General features: G+C 40.0%; 2 protein-coding genes across 9 annotated transcripts in view; one reads left to right on the top strand and one right to left on the bottom strand.

The window, feature by feature from the left end:
- The first annotated feature begins 1,986 nt into the window (after nucleotides 1-1,986).
- On the top strand, nucleotides 1,987-5,728 carry LOC140313788 (uncharacterized). 2 transcript variants are annotated; one of them, XM_072391768.1, is made up of 5 exons: nucleotides 1,993-2,318; nucleotides 4,402-4,743; nucleotides 4,837-5,070; nucleotides 5,179-5,207; nucleotides 5,346-5,727. In XM_072391768.1, the coding sequence occupies exons 1-5, from the start codon at nucleotides 2,267-2,269 to the stop codon at nucleotides 5,442-5,444; spliced, it is 756 nt and encodes a 251-aa protein (XP_072247869.1). In that variant the 5' UTR covers nucleotides 1,993-2,266; the 3' UTR covers nucleotides 5,445-5,727. The 2 variants fall into 2 exon arrangements, with proteins under 2 accessions (XP_072247871.1, XP_072247869.1); XM_072391770.1 differs by lacking the exon at nucleotides 4,402-4,743 and having other exon boundaries at nucleotides 1,987-2,318; nucleotides 5,346-5,728.
- A 110-nt stretch (nucleotides 5,729-5,838) lies between these two features.
- rap1gap2a (RAP1 GTPase activating protein 2a) overlaps nucleotides 5,839-18,715 on the bottom strand; it is a 96,440-nt gene continuing 83,563 nt past the window's right edge. For all 7 annotated transcript variants that reach the window (XM_072392897.1, XM_072392896.1, XM_072392894.1 and 4 more), the window contains 15 exons: nucleotides 18,078-18,131; nucleotides 17,213-17,296; nucleotides 17,003-17,103; nucleotides 16,449-16,578; nucleotides 15,966-16,121; nucleotides 15,631-15,702; nucleotides 13,469-13,555; nucleotides 13,211-13,351; nucleotides 12,075-12,224; nucleotides 11,562-11,674; nucleotides 11,336-11,434; nucleotides 11,063-11,186; nucleotides 9,730-9,832; nucleotides 9,518-9,591; nucleotides 5,839-9,244 (listed from right to left, as the gene is read on the bottom strand). In XM_072392897.1, coding sequence (XP_072248998.1) covers nucleotides 9,236-9,244; nucleotides 9,518-9,591; nucleotides 9,730-9,832; nucleotides 11,063-11,186; nucleotides 11,336-11,434; nucleotides 11,562-11,674; nucleotides 12,075-12,224; nucleotides 13,211-13,351; nucleotides 13,469-13,555; nucleotides 15,631-15,702; nucleotides 15,966-16,121; nucleotides 16,449-16,578; nucleotides 17,003-17,103; nucleotides 17,213-17,296; nucleotides 18,078-18,131 — 1,497 coding nt within the window. In that variant the 3' untranslated portion in view covers nucleotides 5,839-9,235. The remainder of the gene's footprint in view (nucleotides 9,245-9,517; nucleotides 9,592-9,729; nucleotides 9,833-11,062; nucleotides 11,187-11,335; nucleotides 11,435-11,561; nucleotides 11,675-12,074; nucleotides 12,225-13,210; nucleotides 13,352-13,468; nucleotides 13,556-15,630; nucleotides 15,703-15,965; nucleotides 16,122-16,448; nucleotides 16,579-17,002; nucleotides 17,104-17,212; nucleotides 17,297-18,077; nucleotides 18,132-18,715) is intronic.

Genomic DNA, 18,715 nt, shown 5'->3' with positions numbered 1-18,715 from the left:
CGCTCGAGCTTTGACGTGGCGGTTGGGCGGAGTTTGCTAGCTGTGAATATGAGGACTTTCATCCAGCTGATAGGAGCTGAAAAATATCTGATGTTCATCACTACTGAGCTGGAAATGACTTTATCAAGTTGAATTATTTATATCTTGAATTGTAATTTTAATCTCTATGAAGCAACTTACAATTTCAACACAAGATTTAACAAAAGATTGTTATCAGCAAGTACACGCCCCAAGGACAGAAAACAAGGCAAATATCGTGTCTTCTCCGATTCTACAAAGTAAGTTTGAGGGTAGACACACAATTTATTTTCAGCTCTGTCTCCATTTTTTTTTTTACCTTTCTTTACGACCATGATATAGGGCCAAACTTTACCCTTAACTTGCCATTTTTGAGCATTTAAAAAAAACAAAAAAAACATTGAGATTTCACTTCTCATGTGTCCAAACGGCACCGCCGCTCTCACTTCCTCTCCCGCATGTCTGCGTGACTGGTGGGCGGGGAGCACGGAGCACCATTAAACAAGCGCTCCCACCGGCAAATTTGACAGAAGAAATGTGTATCAAACATCCGTTTTTCAAAATAAAACAGTGCCGTACCATTTCTCTGTAACCCCAAATCCCAGCATCATAACGACAAATGTATAAAAGATACAGTTTTAATAACGAACATATAGCTAAACTCTGTATTCACTGAAATCCGCCTGATAGATTTTTTCCTCACCAAAAGTGAGAAAAGCTTTTTATTCTGAAGGTAGACCTTTTCAAAATCACTTTGCTGTTTGTGGGTGGAAATGTACAGGGTGTGGAAAGCGTGGAAAATAAAATCTAATAGCGAGGAACCTAATCGTCAAAATATTCCCTTCTTGCTCACTTCAGATTCTTATTCATATCACGTGTTTATTTGGAGAACAAACAAAAAAAAAACAGGAAGAAGAATAAAAATCAGACCCCCGTAGTCCATGGGACTTTTGAAAAATCCTCGAAGATGACTTGAATAATAGGGATGTTTGCAGATGTAATAGAGTGGACCTTTTACAACAAAATCAGCAATAGATAAATAAGTTGATTGACTTATCAAACCTCAGTTATCTAATTTTGAAATACATTTTTTCAATTTAAGGTTATAATTCAGATTCACTGCTGATGGCAAGCTGTCCTTGCCCAGGTACAGCATAATAATTCCCTCCACTTACTACCCCTACTATGTTTCACAGATATTTCCTTTTTTTTTTTTACAGCCTTGTGGCTTGTTTGCGTGATCTTTGGTGAACTGTGGAAGGCTAGTAATGTCCTTTATGGGAGCAATGACTTTCTCCGTGCAGCCCTTCAATGCACGCCACTGTTGGTGTTATGTAAGAGAGTTGCTTAGAAGTTACCTTGGATTCCTTTGTGTCCCCTCAAACTAATACACACCTAATCTAATCTAATTTTGCTTGACCATTGTTCTTTAAATCAAAGAGGGTGCGTCCAGAGTGGAACTGAGTAAAAACACATTCATCTAATTTTATCTTCAAATTAAACCCCGCACTTTCATAGTTTTCACCTTCTAATCTATCCATTCTGTTTAATTTGTTCAATTAGTTAACTTTTTGGGCCTGTGTAACGTTTAAAGTCAGTGATACGTAGATCTATGAAGTTCTAAAGAGTTAACAAACTTTCTGGCACCAGCAGCAAGTATCAGTTAGTATCAGTATCAGTTTGTATAACTTGTGCAAAAGCTCAAGTTATGATGTGCCTTTTGTGAAAAATATAAAAAGAAAGACCCATGAATGGCCTTCAACATTGTCACATTACATTTCTCATGACAAGCATTTTCTAAAATGCAGGTTAAAGAGAAGTATCAGTTAGTTTTTTGTAGAATTAATTCTCTTTCTGTAGCAACACAGCTCCTTGAATTCGATCCCTTGCTTGTTGAAGAACTAAACTACTGCTCATGAAGTCAATACTTTTCTATAATTTCGTGTGGACACCCTCTAATGTGTGCTTGGAAGAGTGTGCGTTGAGGGCTTGTGATCACTTCCTTCCTTTGTCTCCATCTGGATAACAGCGGCAGCAGGACAAATGAAAGCCAAGTTTAACAGAAAATAGGAAAAGAAAGTGAGGGGGGGAGCGCTGAGGAAAGAACAACATTTTCTACAAGCATCCGTACCGGACTGATAGTCTGTTTCAGCGAACCGTAACATGTTGGCTTCATCTGTAAAGGGGAAGTATAAACTATCTTTGATGATTACGCCAGCCACAACACAGTTTTCAGTTTTAGCCAGACATGTATGACTTTCTGCTAATAGCAATCAGCTGTGTCTGCATCGCTCATGTTGGTGAGTACCATGTTTCAGCCTGTAATCTTCCACCTCTTCTTGTTATATATCAGGGAGCTCGTTTAATGCTTGATTTGAGATATCTGCCAAACAAAGACTAAACAGATTAGATTTAATGTCACTGAAGAAGTACTAGTGAACACGATCCTAGCCCTCTTTGAAAAGTTGCTGCTCTTTGAAACTTTTTGACAGTAGAAAATTAGAAGTTTTTTCTCTTATAGTTTGGCTACAGTGTGTTTATTTCATACTTGATGTTTACTTCAGTTGATCACTTCATATGAACATTTCCAGATATACCAAACAATGTAGTCTTATGTGGGTCTATTTCTTTTTTTCTTTTAATAGCTTTGGTTTTCATGAGGTCTGTTGTTTACATGATGTAGAAAAGTACGCAGTCATGTGAAAAAGAAAGTACACCCTCTTTCTTTTTATGTATCAGGGCATAGTAAAAAATCATCTGGTTCTTGCCAGATATTGAAATTAGACACGAGCTCAGATCCACAGAGACCATTCTCCGTTCTTTGATCTCTCGCTTTGACTATTTTAATAGTCTCCTCTCTTGTCACAGCCAAAGTTCCATTAATCGGCTCCAGATTCTTCAGAACTAAGCTGCCAGACTTTTATCAGGAACCAGGAAAGAGCACGTTACTCCTGTGTTAACCTCCTTGCACTATATCTTACTATTACTTTTTAAGTCCCTTGTGGCCTTTTACCTTCCTATTATGTCTCACCTTTTTTGTAAAACATATGCCTGTCCTTAAACCGAGATCCAGTGGCAGAAGACTTTCACTTGTTCCACAGACATGGTTTAAATACAGAGGGGACAGAGCATTTGAGGAAAAAGTTCCTGAACTGTCCTTGAATGTGTCTTCTTTTAAATATCTTCCTACAACATACTTTGGTCTGAGAGTCTTTCCCCATTTTATTTATTTTTCAATTTTTATTTATTGATTAGGAAACTGCACTACAATTGTATATATTTCACATTGTTGTGTTGACTTGTTTCAAGTTGTTCTTACTTAACTTTTTGTGTATATTTGTAGATATGTAAAGCACTTTGTAACATTAGTTAAAAAAGTACTATATAAATACCATTTATAATTAGTATTATTATTAATATGAACAGCTGTGATGACCTGGCAACCCGTCCAGGGTGTACCCTCTTGTCCAATGACAGTGGGATAGGCTCCAGCCCCCCTGAGTATAGAAAATTGATGGATAAATGGATTAATATTCACAATGAAAATTGAAATATTATACTGCGTGATGTTGCTATTCAGATTTAGCATAAAGATAAGTACACCCTTACTGCTTCCAAAGGAATTAAGAGGAAAAGTATCATCCAGGTGCTGTTAATAAAAAATAATTTGATTAATTGACCATCAGTAGGTGCGGGCACCCCGATAAAACCAGAAGTTTTTTGGTTCTGGAGCATTCAGGAGTGTGTTAACACGATTTAAGGACTGAAACAATAGAAACAGAAAAATGAAAGTGGAAATAGAATGAAATAGAAACGACTTAAGGTGTTGAAATGATCTAATCAAAGTTAAGACTTCAATCTGATTGAAATGCTTTGGCAGGACTTGAAGTGAGTTATGCATAATCAAATGCCAGCAAACCTCAATGAACTGAGGCAATGTTGTAAAGAGGAGCGGGCCAAATTCTAACCACAATGACATGTGAGACTGATTGTATCATACAAAAATGATTACCTCAGGTTTTTGCTACTGAAGTGTATTCTACATGCTTTTAAATCACTGGGTGTACTTAAATTTTTACACATGGTACATTTTGGCTTAGATTTTGTTAGATGAATAATGGCACAGTGTGACTTGTAATGTGTTCCTCTTCATCTGAGATTATCTTAGATATTTCCCTGATTTTAAGCCCCAGTAAGAGATAATAAATAAATAAATAATTATATCCTGAAAACTTAAAATGAAAGGGGGTGCATTATCTTTTTCATGTGACTATATGTAATCTAGTACTGATGGTATATCAACAGTCAGTCACTATTATACCAGATGAAGGCATGTGCAGTTTCTTTGATATAATGAGGCAAAAGTAAAACTCTCTCTCTCAGGGCTTGGTGCTGAAGAATGCACAGGGGCTGTTCTGGCAAGAAGTGAGACATTTTACGTGCCTGAAGGGAGCACTTTGTCTCTGTCCTGTGTGCTCCAGCACTGTGAGGGTAACTGGATGGGCAAGTGGAAGTGGGAACATTCACCACATTCAGCGACCTACATTGTTAAAGAAAACTCAAGGACCAGTTTTGTCAGTGTGACACTCACAACCAATAAGACTCAACTAGATTTACAAATTCTGAGCGTCAACAAATCGGACGAAGGCGCCTATAGATGCAGTGTTACATGGGGTGATGGGAGCACTGAAGTGGGACATTGGATGCATGTGAACATCACAAAAGGTATACACAAACAGTTACAAACTTTGGCTAAATATGCATCATGGGTATTTTAACTGATAGCATTTGTGTGCATTCTTGCTCTTTATCATACAGCTGCCTCCTGTCAGAGAAACTTCTTGCACAGGGTTTTGGTCTGTGCTGGTGCTTCCCTTTGTCTTCCTGTCATTCTGGGGTTGGCTCGCTGCCTGAGTTCAGAGGTCAAGCCTCAGCCACTTCCAAGGATACAGGCCACATACACAGTTGTAAACAAAAAACGCCCACAACCAGCTCCACTGCCTCTGCCTCGACGTCCGATACCACAGAAACGCAACATTCCCACTCACAAAGGTACCTCTTATTCTTCCCTTTATCAGCTTGTAATTTAGCTTTAATGACATGTTATGGGGAGGTCAGAATTGTACTCGTCACTTCATTTCCTGTCCTTATATTTTGCAGCTCCCCCAAAACTGCAGCAAAAGACCGAGGTGGGTGAATGTCTGTTTTATGAGATCAAATGTAACTTGCAGTCCTCTTGACCTTGTGATTGCCCTGACCAGCCTAAAATATGTCTATAGTCCGTGCACACAAGCTTAAATGTTTTTTTTCCATTCACATTGTCACAGGTGGTGTACGCAGATATTTCCCAGGAAACACTGAGGCAACAGGAAGTTATGACAAAGCCTGGTCAGGCCACTGTCTACTCATCCCTTAAATTTTCCTGATTGCAAAAGAACAAGAAAAAGATGAGGAGTTTGTCTTCTGTTTTCTGCTAACTCAAAGATGTCTTCAGAAAACACCTGATCGAGACGAATCGGACAGCATCTCTGAGGCTTTTCCCAAGTTTTTTACTTCACTGTACTGGCGTATTGGCAGATATCAAAAAGATATTTCATCTGTCAGCTACACAAACACACACTGCTTTGTGTGCTGACTTCCCACTGTGTGCTGACCCATTTGCATTGTTTTGAAATGTGATGTGGCGGTCTTTGGAAAAATTAAACAAACTTTGCTTTTTTTGTGTTGTCAGTTTTCCTCATGCGTTTATGTACACGTGATATGAGAGCATGGGCAATTCTAAAAAGAGAAAGCACTCAAGGAAAAAAAAAACAAATGACACAAAATACAACATTTTATTTTAGAATAGATTCTCAATGGCACATTACATAACCAAATATACATATACATGTTTAGACATCTCTTAAATTAATATATTTCCTTTAATTATTCTTTAACTCATTTAATTAGCGTACTCTGCAGGGACATTTTTACATGACATCAATGCAAAAGAAGTTATCATTTAATAAATTAAGCATATCAACAGAGCAAAGGCAGCAGGGCGTTTCGGGCGATACCTGCTACAAACTAAATGACATCTGTACTTTCTGCTTCTGTCCAGAGGATTTCTGTCCCTGCTTCCCTTACTCGAGGTAATCACTGGCCCGCACCATCTGAGGATTCTGCGAATCTGTCAACAAAATCTTTTTCTAGTCCAGGGGTAGAAAAAAAACTTCTCAAGTAACTTCCCTGTGAACAGCTTCCCGGCAAGATAAAAGGTCAGCAAAAACACGGAGGCTATTTGTAGATTAACTGAACTGAACCTTCAAATCTTTACACACTTCTTAACCACCATCAAAAATGTTTCCCTGTACAGTGAGAGTACACAGATAATTATCAACACACCTGCCAGTTTGGTTATTTGGTCACAATGGAAACATATCTATGAATCTTAAAGGGACACTTTTTTAAAAAAAATCTATATATTTTTTTTTTAAGTAAGGTTGTGTGAAGTACTTATGAGCAGTTAAAGTCTTACCTGCTATAAAGAAAGGTTAGTGAAAAAGAATCAGAGAGGCTGATGGGGGAGCTCAGCTGTGAGCTACTCAGAACATCGGCTGATAAAGAGCCAAGTTTCACCATATCAAACCAAAACTCAAACCTAAAAAATTTCATAGTGGCTCAAGCGAACACTTTTTCTGGTTTATTTTACACTGTATCCCTTTTGCAACTAATAGTCATTTGCTTTGTCACTGTTTTCTGCACTGAAGAATGTCCAAATTGTGCTGTGTCGTTGTAATATGGTGGCTGGTCAGTATTTCCTGCAGCTGATCAGCTGACTCTGTCAGGAGTGGTGTCAGACTTGTTGGATAGCTTCATGCTAGGCATCACTTTTGCAAAGATATAAAAGGAGGAAAGAGTTTGTGCTTTTCCAGGCTTGATAGTTTATCATTAATCTTTAATAGTGTGTATTTCGGGATTAGATCAGCGGAATTGTGAGTCAGAGCTGATCAGAGGCAGGATACAATGGCAAAGTGCATGAAATGATGCTGCCAAACATCAATGTTTAAAAACATTTGCTCGAGCCACTATGTAGTTTTTGAGGTTCGAGTTGTTTCAGACGGCTAAAATTTGCTCTTCTGTGACCTTGTTCTGAGTAAGTGTTAGCTTAGCTCCACCATCAAAATTCCTTCCAGATTCTCCAAACTGAGAGTGCTCTGACCGCTTTCTAGCTGGGATTCCAGTGTTGTTTTTGATTCGCACTGGAAGATGTGAATAAAAAACAAATTGGAGCTGAAAGCGTAAAAATTAAAAACGTCTGCTTATGCGCTAAAAAGGCTATCTGCTCAGTCGAGGTGGTTCTTGCTTGTTTTGAGGAAGACTCCGTGTCCATTTTGGGGTATGGAAAATCCCATCTGACCTGGCAAATTTTAAATTGACAGGATTCACTGGCTGTTTCAAGTTTGAGCTGGAAAACAATGCACTCACTCAACTGATTGATGTTTTCCCATATATATTATACTGTAATATCCAAAATATTGATGAAAAATAGTGATGAAAGTAATTCCAAGCAAAGTGCTCTGTTTCCCTTTCTGTTGATGTTCACCACAGTTGTTGCTATTTCCTGCTCAGAGTTAGTTTCCAGTTAGGACAACTTACTACTTATTCAACTGAATTACAGGAGCCTTGTTTATTAGCTTCAAACCTGTCCGTGAAAATGTGTGTGACATATTTCTTATTTGGGGCTTTCTGTAAAAGAACGCTTCAGATTTGCTTGCTAGGGAATAAAAACTTGGTGACTGACTTATCATCACAGTACTTCACCCAACCCCAACTTCCAAAAGCAAACAAAAAGAATTCCTTCAGTGTCTTTTCTGATTAACTCCAGTTTGTGCTGCCGCAGGGTAATGTCATGGAATACCTGAAGACTAAAAAACTATGGCCCCGTTGTGCTCACGAGTAACTGGCTTTGCAATTTACACTTTGTAATAATAACAAGGCAAAAAAGAAAACAAAAAAAAGATTGTAATTCACATTCAAAGTGTTTTTGCGAAAGGTGGTTCAAAGGTTCACTGAAACCTGAATCTTCAAGCATCATTTTCAAGTCATCTTCATCAGCTACACAACCCTGGAGAGACTTCCCTGTTCAAAAGCACCACCGAACAAATGCACTGATACACCAAGTTAGCAAGCTTCAATGGGAGGTACAAGGTGAAATGTTTTCAGTAAGTGCAGCATCTATTTTCAGCAAATGTGGGTGTTGTTCGGCTACCCACAACTGTGCTGTAACCAGATCCCAAAGATTCTCATCCTCTCACATAGTGAGAGAAACTCAGAGGGAAGGAATACACAAGCAAAGAGAAGCTTTTGATAGATTGTAAGGCGCAGCTTTGGCTAAATTAAGCTTGTGGCAAAATGTGTTGGCAGTGTCTCCTAATATGCCCCAAGTGAACTGATTTTCACTAACCAAGGCTCTGAGGTTATCCGTTCAGATACAGAGCAGGCATGTCAACTTTATAGTGCTGTAGACACAATGCAGCAGCTAGCAAGGTTACAAAAGCATCTTCAAAATCATAGACGTCTCCTAGAAAAGCAATAATATACGCAAAGAACGAGTTTAGATCCCATACTCGAGAGAGAAGACTACAAGTGTTGCCATTTTCAAGGCTTTGCTACTGTAAATCTACTGTACATTAAATTCTGTGCATGTGTGTATGTGTCTGCCTACCTTTATTTTTTTAGGCAAAAGAGTAACGTTCACAAATACTATTCATGGGCAAGCGTAAAAAGGAACATCTTGTTGTCTGTAATCATTTCCACAGAGCACTCAACAGTCAACTAATAGTTTGGCCATAGACTTTTGTCTCTCGATGAAACATGGTTTAAGAAAAAGTTCAGGCCGAGTCAAGCTCGGCCTACACTCACAGTTTAACAGCTATGCCAAGACCTTCATGTGAACAATTAACAATTCTAATGCAGCAGATATTAAGTTATTTCAGCTAAAAGTCTGTTGAAAAGAAAGCACGTTAGCTGCTTCTCCTCATGTTACACTCACAGTATTGTCAGTACGTTTATAGTATGTGGGGGTCTCTGGTGCAGTTGGCCTTTAGATTATCCCTTAGAAAGAAAGAAATTGTACAGTAGTTTTGTTGTTGTTGCGACTTTTCTTTCTTTCATTTCCTTCAGATCCACTTGAGTCTTCGTTGTGATAGTCTGTTTTTTTTTCAGTTCCACAGAGCTACTCTGACTGAAAGAGAGAAGAGAGACCAGGGAGGCCTGTTAGACGTATGTGTTCACAGACAGCAGGGGCCTGTTGGGCAACAACGGGACTGTTTTAGTAACATGCGTCGCAATGAGACAGAGCTAAATCACATGTCTTTAAGATGGGCAGATGATCAAAGAGACACCAGGAAACTTTTTGTCATTACTTCCAGCAAGCTGCAACACTCCACTTATTTTGAATGTCACAAGTTTCTACAATGTCTTGGCTTAAAATATCAGAGATTAATTTAAAACTCACAGCTGTGGACGAGTGGCTCATTTTGTCAAAGCGGAACTTCAAGTTTGACCTAGGTGATGTCTTACTTTTCCCATCTGTAGAATATGGGGAAGGACATAGAAATGACAGAAAGAGAGAGAGAGAAAAAGCCAATTAGAAAACAAACTCAGCCAATGTGGCACGTGATTCTGGTCAATCTGAGAGATCTGAATGGTCCACAGATTGCAGGTTACCTGTTGGACTGCGACACATGATGACAGGCGTGCTGGATCCCTGGCTGTCGACGCTTAGGGAAGGGCTGAAGGAGGAGGTAGAGGCTAGAGATGGGTGGCTGGCCTGAGGGATAGAACAAGCAGGGAACAGTCAATTTAATATGGAGGAAAAGATGCCAGAGGACAGAATGTTTTGCAGAACCTTCCTGTCAACAAAGTGAGTGTTGCTGAATGTTCAGCTAGACGTTGAATAGAAAATACCATCATAACGTAATGTATAATTCTTTAAGATTATATGTCGGTGTAAATCTTTAGAATATTTTAGAGAGTTAGTTTTTAAGAATCTGCAGTCCAGAGTCAATTAACTTAACTTCACAACTGGACACTGGAGAAACAATTACCTCCCTTGCAGTCGCCATGTTTGGTCTCACAGAAACATGGTTACGCTCATTCTGTTGCTTTTTGGAATGCTCAGTATTACCGTTACCGCAAAAAAAAAAGACGTCACCTTATGAGTCTGGAGTGTCCTACCCGAAAATGGGAACAGGAAAGGCAAAAATTAAGGCTAATTATGGGGCAACTGCTGTAAACAATTTGAGTCTTCCTTTAACAACCAGCAGTTGAAAGACAGTTTCAGACTAAAGCCACCTTTCTTGTAGTAGCAGAACGCTTGATACCAGAGCCCTGCAGAGGACTATTTTATTAATCCAGCTTCTCCCCCCTCCAACTGAATTCCTGACTATTTTTGCCTGCTACCACACGTTCCGACTATCTGACTATTGACAATCGGCACGCTCCAGTCTGCAGCAACGTTAAAACCAGCCGCTCAAGCATGATCTGAGGACTGCATCCAAATACTGAATGCAGCCATCTTATACGGTGTGATTCATCAAACCTGTGGACTAACATGCATACTTTACCAGACCATCTGTTACAACACAGAACAGTCAGCACAAAGAATCAAGTACAATTTTATTCTCTTTTATGGACACTACCACACCAATAAATCATACATAGCTGTTTGCTCCTGTATTCATACTCAGATGGTACATTCTTGAAAACCAGTCTCAAGTTAATTCTGAGAGTTGGAACTATTTGACAGCATTGCTCCCATATGATAAAATAACACAGACAAGCAGTGTCATTGGAAGCAAGGCAGTGAGAGGAGTGAGAATCATCGTTATCAAAAGCTTAAACACTACCAACAACCTCACCCTGTGTTAAAAATGTTAGTCTGGTCACTTCTTTCTAAATACTCATTTTCAGTTGTTTACTCTTGTAAAGACAAAAAAGTGGGAAAGACAAGTTTCGTCTAATCAACTTTTTTGAAACAAAGTGACATTTTTTGACTTACTGTCTCCAGTTCCTCCAGAGCTTCTGTTTCTCCTGTGGTGCTGCTGAAGCTGCTGGTGCTGGATGAAGAACGCGAGATGTTCGGCCTGCAGCCGCTGCTGCACTCCTTCAGCTTGATAAAAGGCCTGTTGATGGAGAACAGAAAAACAACCATTCAGAAAGGCTGGTAATGTGAATGCATTTCTTTTAATAGAATACTTGCACTGGGCCTCAAAAGACCAACTTTTCTTAAACTTTTGAAGCTAAAACCCAGGGAAACCGGCTTCCGGCTCACCTCTCTTTGTTGGGGCAGATCTCAGGTGAACTGGGATTGGATGGTGTCTCTGACCTGATATCCTGCGAAAGCGGGCACATCTCTGCTGGCTTTTGGTCGCTGCAGTGAAATGGAATGAAAACGTCAATCTCCGACCACTACTCTATTGTTGAAGAACACAAGCAGGAGAGACCTGTCGTGTAACATGCAGCAATCATGAAACCAGTCAAAAACAATAAGCACTGACCTGCGTGTGTGTTTGTCTGATGGGGTTTCTGTGCTGGAGTGGAGGCGAGGGAAGAGGCCTGAGCGTCGCTTTACTGGGCTTTTCAGAGGGGACTTAGCTGACAGAACGGGAGGCTGAAGATCACAGGTTATAGAATGAGTCTTTTCTTACATTACAGCACTTAAAAGCCTAGAAAAAACTTGTTTAAAATCAAAAGCAATCCTCCACCACTAAACATTATCAAAATCATCAAAGTTTTTAGTTTAGCAAAGCTATCAGCTTGTATCCGAACTGTACAGGTGTCATTTGTTCAGGTTTCACTTACTGTGCAGGTAACTAAACAAAACACAATTACAGTCTCATCAGATCTTGATCTAAATGTCGGTACATGAAGAGGCTGATTAACAAAGTCCTCATGTCGTCTAAGGTGAAAAAAACCTACACTTTTTGGACTAACACAGTATTTCTGAACTGAATATAAATTCAGTTTTTAGTTTTTAGTCAAACGTAACCCCTCCTCACTGTTTCACTCACAGTGAAGGTGCTCTTTGTGCATTCACTGGTGCTCTGTGGCAGGCCTCCACCACTGAGGCTGGCTGGGACCCCGCCTCCAACACCTGGGCTCCGGTGACGGTGAGACCCCACCATGGTCTCCATGGAGTGGCTTCTGACACGCATGGCTCTCTGGAGGAGCAGAAAATAAGAGAGTAAGTTGACAGAGAGGAGATAGACGACCACAGAAGAAAGGGAGAGAGGCACTTGGGTCGAGGAGAGGTTGGTGGAAGGTAAAAACCTAAAAGCATAGAAGGGTATAAAAGATGCAACTATGAATAAAGGCAGAGGTTCATCAGGTTAAAAAGTAAAAATGTGAAATAGATGTTATGGTAAAATGCAGCCACAAGAGGGCGCAGTTCTTCAAGAAAAGGAAAAACGTGTTGAGGTGCTTGGAAACTAAGAAGTGAATGACACTGGTTTTTTTATCAGTAATATTTATAGATTGATAATAAAATAATAATTAAATTCTGCTTTGATAAAAGAAAACTGCTGGAAAGCATAAACACAAACAAGATCTGACAAAATAATCTTTATTTTCATGAGGTAATCTTTTCTTTTAGTTACAGTAATAAAAAAAGATAATACATAGAAACTGCTATGACAGCAATGAGCACAGTGCCCCCTGGGACTGACTGCAGAAAGTGCAAAGTAGCTGTCCACAATGCCTGCAAAGAGCAAAATGGTCACATTAGTAACACATTTCATCATCTCGCACACATGGAGGTGGAAACACACATTGTGCTGGGCCTATTAGCATCAACAAACTGGCAGATGTGGACAAAAGAGTGCGGAGGCATGGAGTGATGAGTAAAAAGGATCGCCAGTGAGGAGAAAGAGAAAGTGACACACACAGTATGAGCATTGCAGGGTTTTGGATTCGTGTTCACACACTGGCATGACTGCACATGCCTGGACACCCACATACACACTGAGTGTAAGGTCTCTGAGCATCAAGAAAAGCAGCAGCAACAGTAATATCAATGGTTTAGCACCTTGAGTCATCACGTAGACCTGTGACATTTAGCTGACCTTGTGCTATGATGATGGTGATTAAATAAATGTCACAGAGCTGTGAAGAGATTGCCATATACACTTTTGTCTGGGTTCATGTTCACCTTGAATGATTCCAGCAGACCCCCGTGTCCCCCGTTTTCCAGCTTGTCCTCCTCCCCCACCTGGCCCAGACCCAGAGCGGCCTGACTCTGTCTGTGCAGCTCGTCGTGGAGGTTGTCTAGCAAGGCTGCTCGTGTGCGTCCCTGCAATCAGTTCACCCACACAAAACCCATTTAGGGAAGCATCGGGAGAGTGATTACTGGATGACACTGAGAAGTGATTGAAGACATGCTGCGGTGTTTGAGTTTAGCGTGCATCACCTCCAGTTTGGCGAATTTGTCAGATTTGTAGCAGGCGTTTTCAGCATTGATCAGCTTTGTCAGCAGGAAGTCGCGAAACTCAGGACCCTGGAGGAGGAGATAGTGACAGAGAAAAGAAGGAAAAGAAGTTTGATGACGAACTCAAAGGAACAGCGGAGGGGGCAACAATCAGGGAAGGTGACCTTTATCAGCACTATATAGATTGCACTCTTGAATCATGCTGTGACTGATCCGGAATATAAACTTCAGTGATTTAAGTTTCCATCTGCCCCACATTTTCTCTTTTTTTTTGTTATGTTATGAAAGTCATATCCTAGTAAGTTACTGAATCTTTTGGTAGTGTCATGTCAGTCTTTTTTCGCAAGTACAGTTTCCACTGACATGTTCAGCAATAAAGCAACTCGCATTGGCTCGGGTTTCTTTATGAGGCCTTTTTAAATGCAACAACTTGCAACAGTGAAAAATTTACAGGGAGCGTGCACAATAGTACAACATTTTTGTAAACAATTCAGTGGACACTATTGGCTTATTTTCATCTGCAGTCAGTGTGCTGGAGAACCGGCATAAAGAAACAAAATACATAAAAAAAAGAACAATTATGCTCTCAACAGAGCACACTTTATAAGATTTAACACATCATCAATGGAAAAAAAGGCTAATGGTACAAACAACAAAGCAGGCTTTGAGTATTTGAATTAGGTGGTTACATACTTGATTACATTCTAATCATAATTTTAAATGAATTCAAATAAAAGGCTAAGAAATCTCACATATTTTCACAAGTGTTGGCACAAGAGTGGCTATCACTGAGAGAGCTGACTGTCCTCCTCATAGGTGTTATAAAATTCCTTCTTATGCATCTGCCATCCCTTGTTTTCTGTCTGATAAAAGCATCAAATGAGGATGGAGCCAATCCATCCAGGATCTGACAGATAAGTGTCTTACAAATAGATAGATTGCCTTAGGTAGGTAGCTTATGATCTACTTGGCAATCACACCCTGTGAGGTGTTTGGTAACTGCTGCATCTCTAATAACTTCAAAAGCCTGGTGTTATTTTACCTGGGCAAGTTTGTGTATTGAACAGCAGGCTTGTGCCCAGCTTGCCAAGTAATTTGACAAAAGTGACATGATCATGACAATGAAATGTAGTTTTTAGTCCTAGTAGTCGAGTTTGAAGTACCACTGATAGCTTTTCTGCAACACACACATCTGATGTACTTGTTTTAATCTCTAATCACTAAAAAGAAAGTGCAGCAAATATCATAAAGATTATGATCCCCAAATTAATCCAAAGTATGTGTCATATCAAGTGTTTTATATATTCAAAAAGCTCAAGCTGGCTTAGGTTCTTTAGCTAGGTAATTTGGTTAGGGAAAATGATCTGAAGTCAACAAAATCTACCAACATATCAAAGTTTCTTTTAAGTTATCTTTCAGACTAAACATAATAAGCACCAATCTGCTCTGAAACCCATTTTTAGCTGTCAATTTTTTCCAAAATCTAAGCTCAAACAAATTTGAAATACCATAAACATGCAATGCTGCCTAATAGTAGGCACTCAGATAAGGTTAAACATCCCAGGTTGATTAACTTATATGTGGTGCCTGCCCCGCTTTATAATGATTTCAAGCTAGCAGGTGCGTCACCAGATTTGTTATTGTTGTACAGTAAGACAGCTGCTTACCACAAAGTAACAAGGAACCACATCTTTGTTTGTTACTATAACATTTACAGTGTATACTTCCAAATCATGCTGCTTGGAATACTTGGTGTTACTGGGACAAACCTGTGTTTGCTATGTCAAGCTTTTGAAACTCATTACCTGAACAGCAAATAAAAGCAGGTTATTCAGACAAACACCAAAGGCCAAACTGTGGAAAGCTGTTGTTGTGTGTCTGTATTTTCAAAATAACAAAAGATGAGCTTTTATTTAAATACGATTAGAGAATATCCCAGAGACAGGTTTAATCCAAGAAGTTTTAGGTTAATTTTAACAGTGCGGTAGCTTCTTGTAGGTTGGCAACATGTAATGTCATATCCTCCATGACTGTTTGGGGGAAAACAGTCGTAGAGGATGAAGCGAGCAACAATGATGCAGCATGAATTGTGTTGTGTCTTTATTGGTCCAAACTCATCAGACATGACCACTTCTGTCCCTCACCTTTTTGAAGACTGCTGGGTTTGGAAGCGGCGGCCCAAAAGAAGGGACATCTTCCCTCGCCGTAACAGACACCTGTTGACATAAATTAATAATCACCACACGTTGTAAGGATGTATTTCAGGAAAGCTCAGATTTAAATTAGAAGAATGAAACAAATCCTGAGGAGGGCATTGTCTTGAGGGATGATTCACCACTTTCCATTTATATAAGAATAAATAGATTTTCTGTCCAGAACCCAGCTGAGATGAACCAAACTGCTAGTTACAACACCGTACAGTTTGTTTGATTTTCACAGACACATTTAGTATCATTTCAACACAAAACTCTGTGTGTACCTTGTAGGTTGTGTGCTCTGTACAGGGGTTCTCAGCCTGCACCAGCACGTAAGCATGCAGGAAGTTAGAGGCAATCATGTCTGGAACAAACGGTGTGGGATCTTCTTGGAAGACTGCCGCCACAATATCATTTCCTATGTGCCTTTTCCTTTGGAGCTGAGGAGAATGGATAATTACACTAGTTAGGCATTAAGATGTCATTTTGTTGTTGAAAAGGTCAGAGGACAGTTTTATGACACATAAACCACTGGGCTTTGTCTAATTTCTGGAGGATTTTAGAGGCTGCACATCAAAATCTTGCAAGCATTCGAGTTAACAGTTACATATATAAAAGCGATTATAATAGCACATTCAAGGTTTTTATTAGGGGAACATGACATACTGACAATAACCAGACTTGACTGGCTTTTTATTGATTTTCGTTAGACAAAGCAGAATTATTTAACACGTAAAAAACATAATGACAGTATTACAGCCTGGTACCTGCTGAACATCGCCCTCAGTGAAGGGAAGCTTAGTTGACACATGGAACATAATCTCTCTCTGTCTGAAGACAGTGTAGACGGATTCAGTCCCTGTCTGTCCATGAGACACATCCAGCCCACCACGGAACCTGGAACATTTTTAAAGCACATGTTATCTCCCACGTAAAGCCTCGTGAACTGATGAATTAGCAAGTTCAACAGTTTACATAAGGCCAGCAAGACAATAAAGAAGAAAGAATTTCCGGAGCTCTGATTACATGTCCATGTAGCACTTTCTTCTGTCGGATCTGTTTCACTAAGCAGTTTATCAGAGTTGCATGCTGAGTCTGAAACAGCAGGACAAATAGCTCCAAGGTTATAGTAATTACACCCTGCTATTTACTTGCACTGCCATGCTCTAATGCATCTTTCTTTTTATCCTTGTATAGTCTTTTCTCTCCTCTGTGTTTCCATTGATGCCCATAAATTCTCCGTTCTGTTTTTCCCTCCCTTTTATCAAACCTTACTCTGGTTTTTTGCCCTCCTTGAATTGCACTATTCTCCCACTCTCACCCTTTGAAATCCTGAAGTTGAATGTTGTCTCCTAAGATACTGAGAAACTCCTTGAAAGCGGGCGTCTCCTCATTGTTCCCAAATAGCTGTTCCTCGGAAGTCTAACAGGTATATGCACGCACACGAGAGAAAGAGAAAGACATAAAAGATGAATCCATGTCCAAGCTATGAGTGGTAAATAGATAGGAGTTCACTGACAAGGTCGCTCACCTGCCCAAACTTCTGGTAGATGACTCCAAATTTGAACGTGTTGTTCACCTCATGTTCATCGTAAGCCACGATCAACTGGGATCCCTGCACATAAACAAAAACAACAGTATCTTACTTGCTCTCTATGGTTCCGACTCAACTTGCCTACTTTCTACTTGCTGTTGCCGCTAGGAAAACATGTTTTTCTTTTTAAAAGTCTCTCCAGGGCAGGTCTTTTAGAATCATGTTACGTAAGCTTGACATGAGACAAACAGTTGGGGCCCCCAGCGAGGTCAATGGTCCTGTTGCTGTCTCTTGCATTCTGAGACACAGATGGGGCTTTTTTTTCCTTTCCTGAAGGCACAGGCTGAAAGCATGCTCTGTCATAGTTCTCCCTGAGGCATACAGGAGGAGAGATATATCCACTTTAGGAAGTTGTTCTGTCATCAGTCATTTCTTGGATAATTATCTTACTGAATGGCGCAGATGCTGAAGTTGTAGGGGGTTTATGAGGGATAAAATGTCAAAAGTAGCATGGCATTCTCCTGGTTAAGTGTTAGAGGGGATTAAAAAGTTAATGAAGCGTGGGGGCAGGTGGGCAGTGCTGGGGAAAATGATTAAAAGGAGCCACGCCTCATGTGAATGTTTACAAAAAAAGGCTGAAGGCTTGGCATGAAATAATTAAGGCTGTGCACAATTATGAAAAATAATTCTTGAAGCTTGTAGATATCACTGAATACAGCCTCAGCTCTTTCGACTGCACCATGTGCCTTTCTACTTGGCAGAGGCAGGAAAAGATAACTCAGGACAATGAACGAATACTTTTTGGAGCGAATTAGAGGGGCTGATGTCGGCCTGGTTATGATGAGGTTTAGGATAAACTCACCCGAGGGTAAAGGACTGGGTTGAACTTCAGCCCTGTGGCGTCATCACACAGAAGCTGAAAGAAAGAGGAACAGCAATCTGCAAAAGATACTTTTCACAGTTGGAAATATTTACAAGAGCATTTAGAACTTGATTTACATGTCGTGCCGTTCAAAAATTCACAATTATTTGTTTTTCATAGATTGATGAACTGTTCTGTCAGAGGTAAATCCTCTGATGTAAACCTGGTTTGGCAGAGATATCCGACAACAGATTTTGATCAGGGGAATCTTCTATCAAAAAGGGGAATGCACAAATAAAGCAAGAGCAACTCTCTGTAACACCCTATACAATCCTACACATACGTTGCCACACCGCAGCAAGTCTTCATAGAATGCTGTTCGTGGATAACTCACGATGGAAGTGTCAAGCAGAGGTAGAGACCTTCCTGCACTGAGCGCACATCAGTGAAACCTTTCCACGTTTTACCTCTGGAGAGATATTAGTTCAGCAGCTCCCTGAACTTCTCTTCTGTATCTGTTAGGGAGCAGTTTCCAAATACCGACCGTATCAAAAGGTTAACTTTTTGGTATTATTGTCGGGCTGCTCACAACTGCAAAGATTATTTCAAGGTGCTGGAAGTTGACTACTGATTCAGGT

The sequence above is a fragment of the Leuresthes tenuis genome, unplaced genomic scaffold (assembly GCF_036924035.1).
Source record: "Leuresthes tenuis unplaced genomic scaffold, fLeuTen1.0.hap1 SCAF_9, whole genome shotgun sequence".
Lineage (NCBI taxonomy): Eukaryota > Metazoa > Chordata > Actinopteri > Atheriniformes > Atherinopsidae > Leuresthes > Leuresthes tenuis.
Note: the sequence above shows the minus strand (reverse complement) of the source record. Positions and strands in the feature narration are given on the sequence as shown.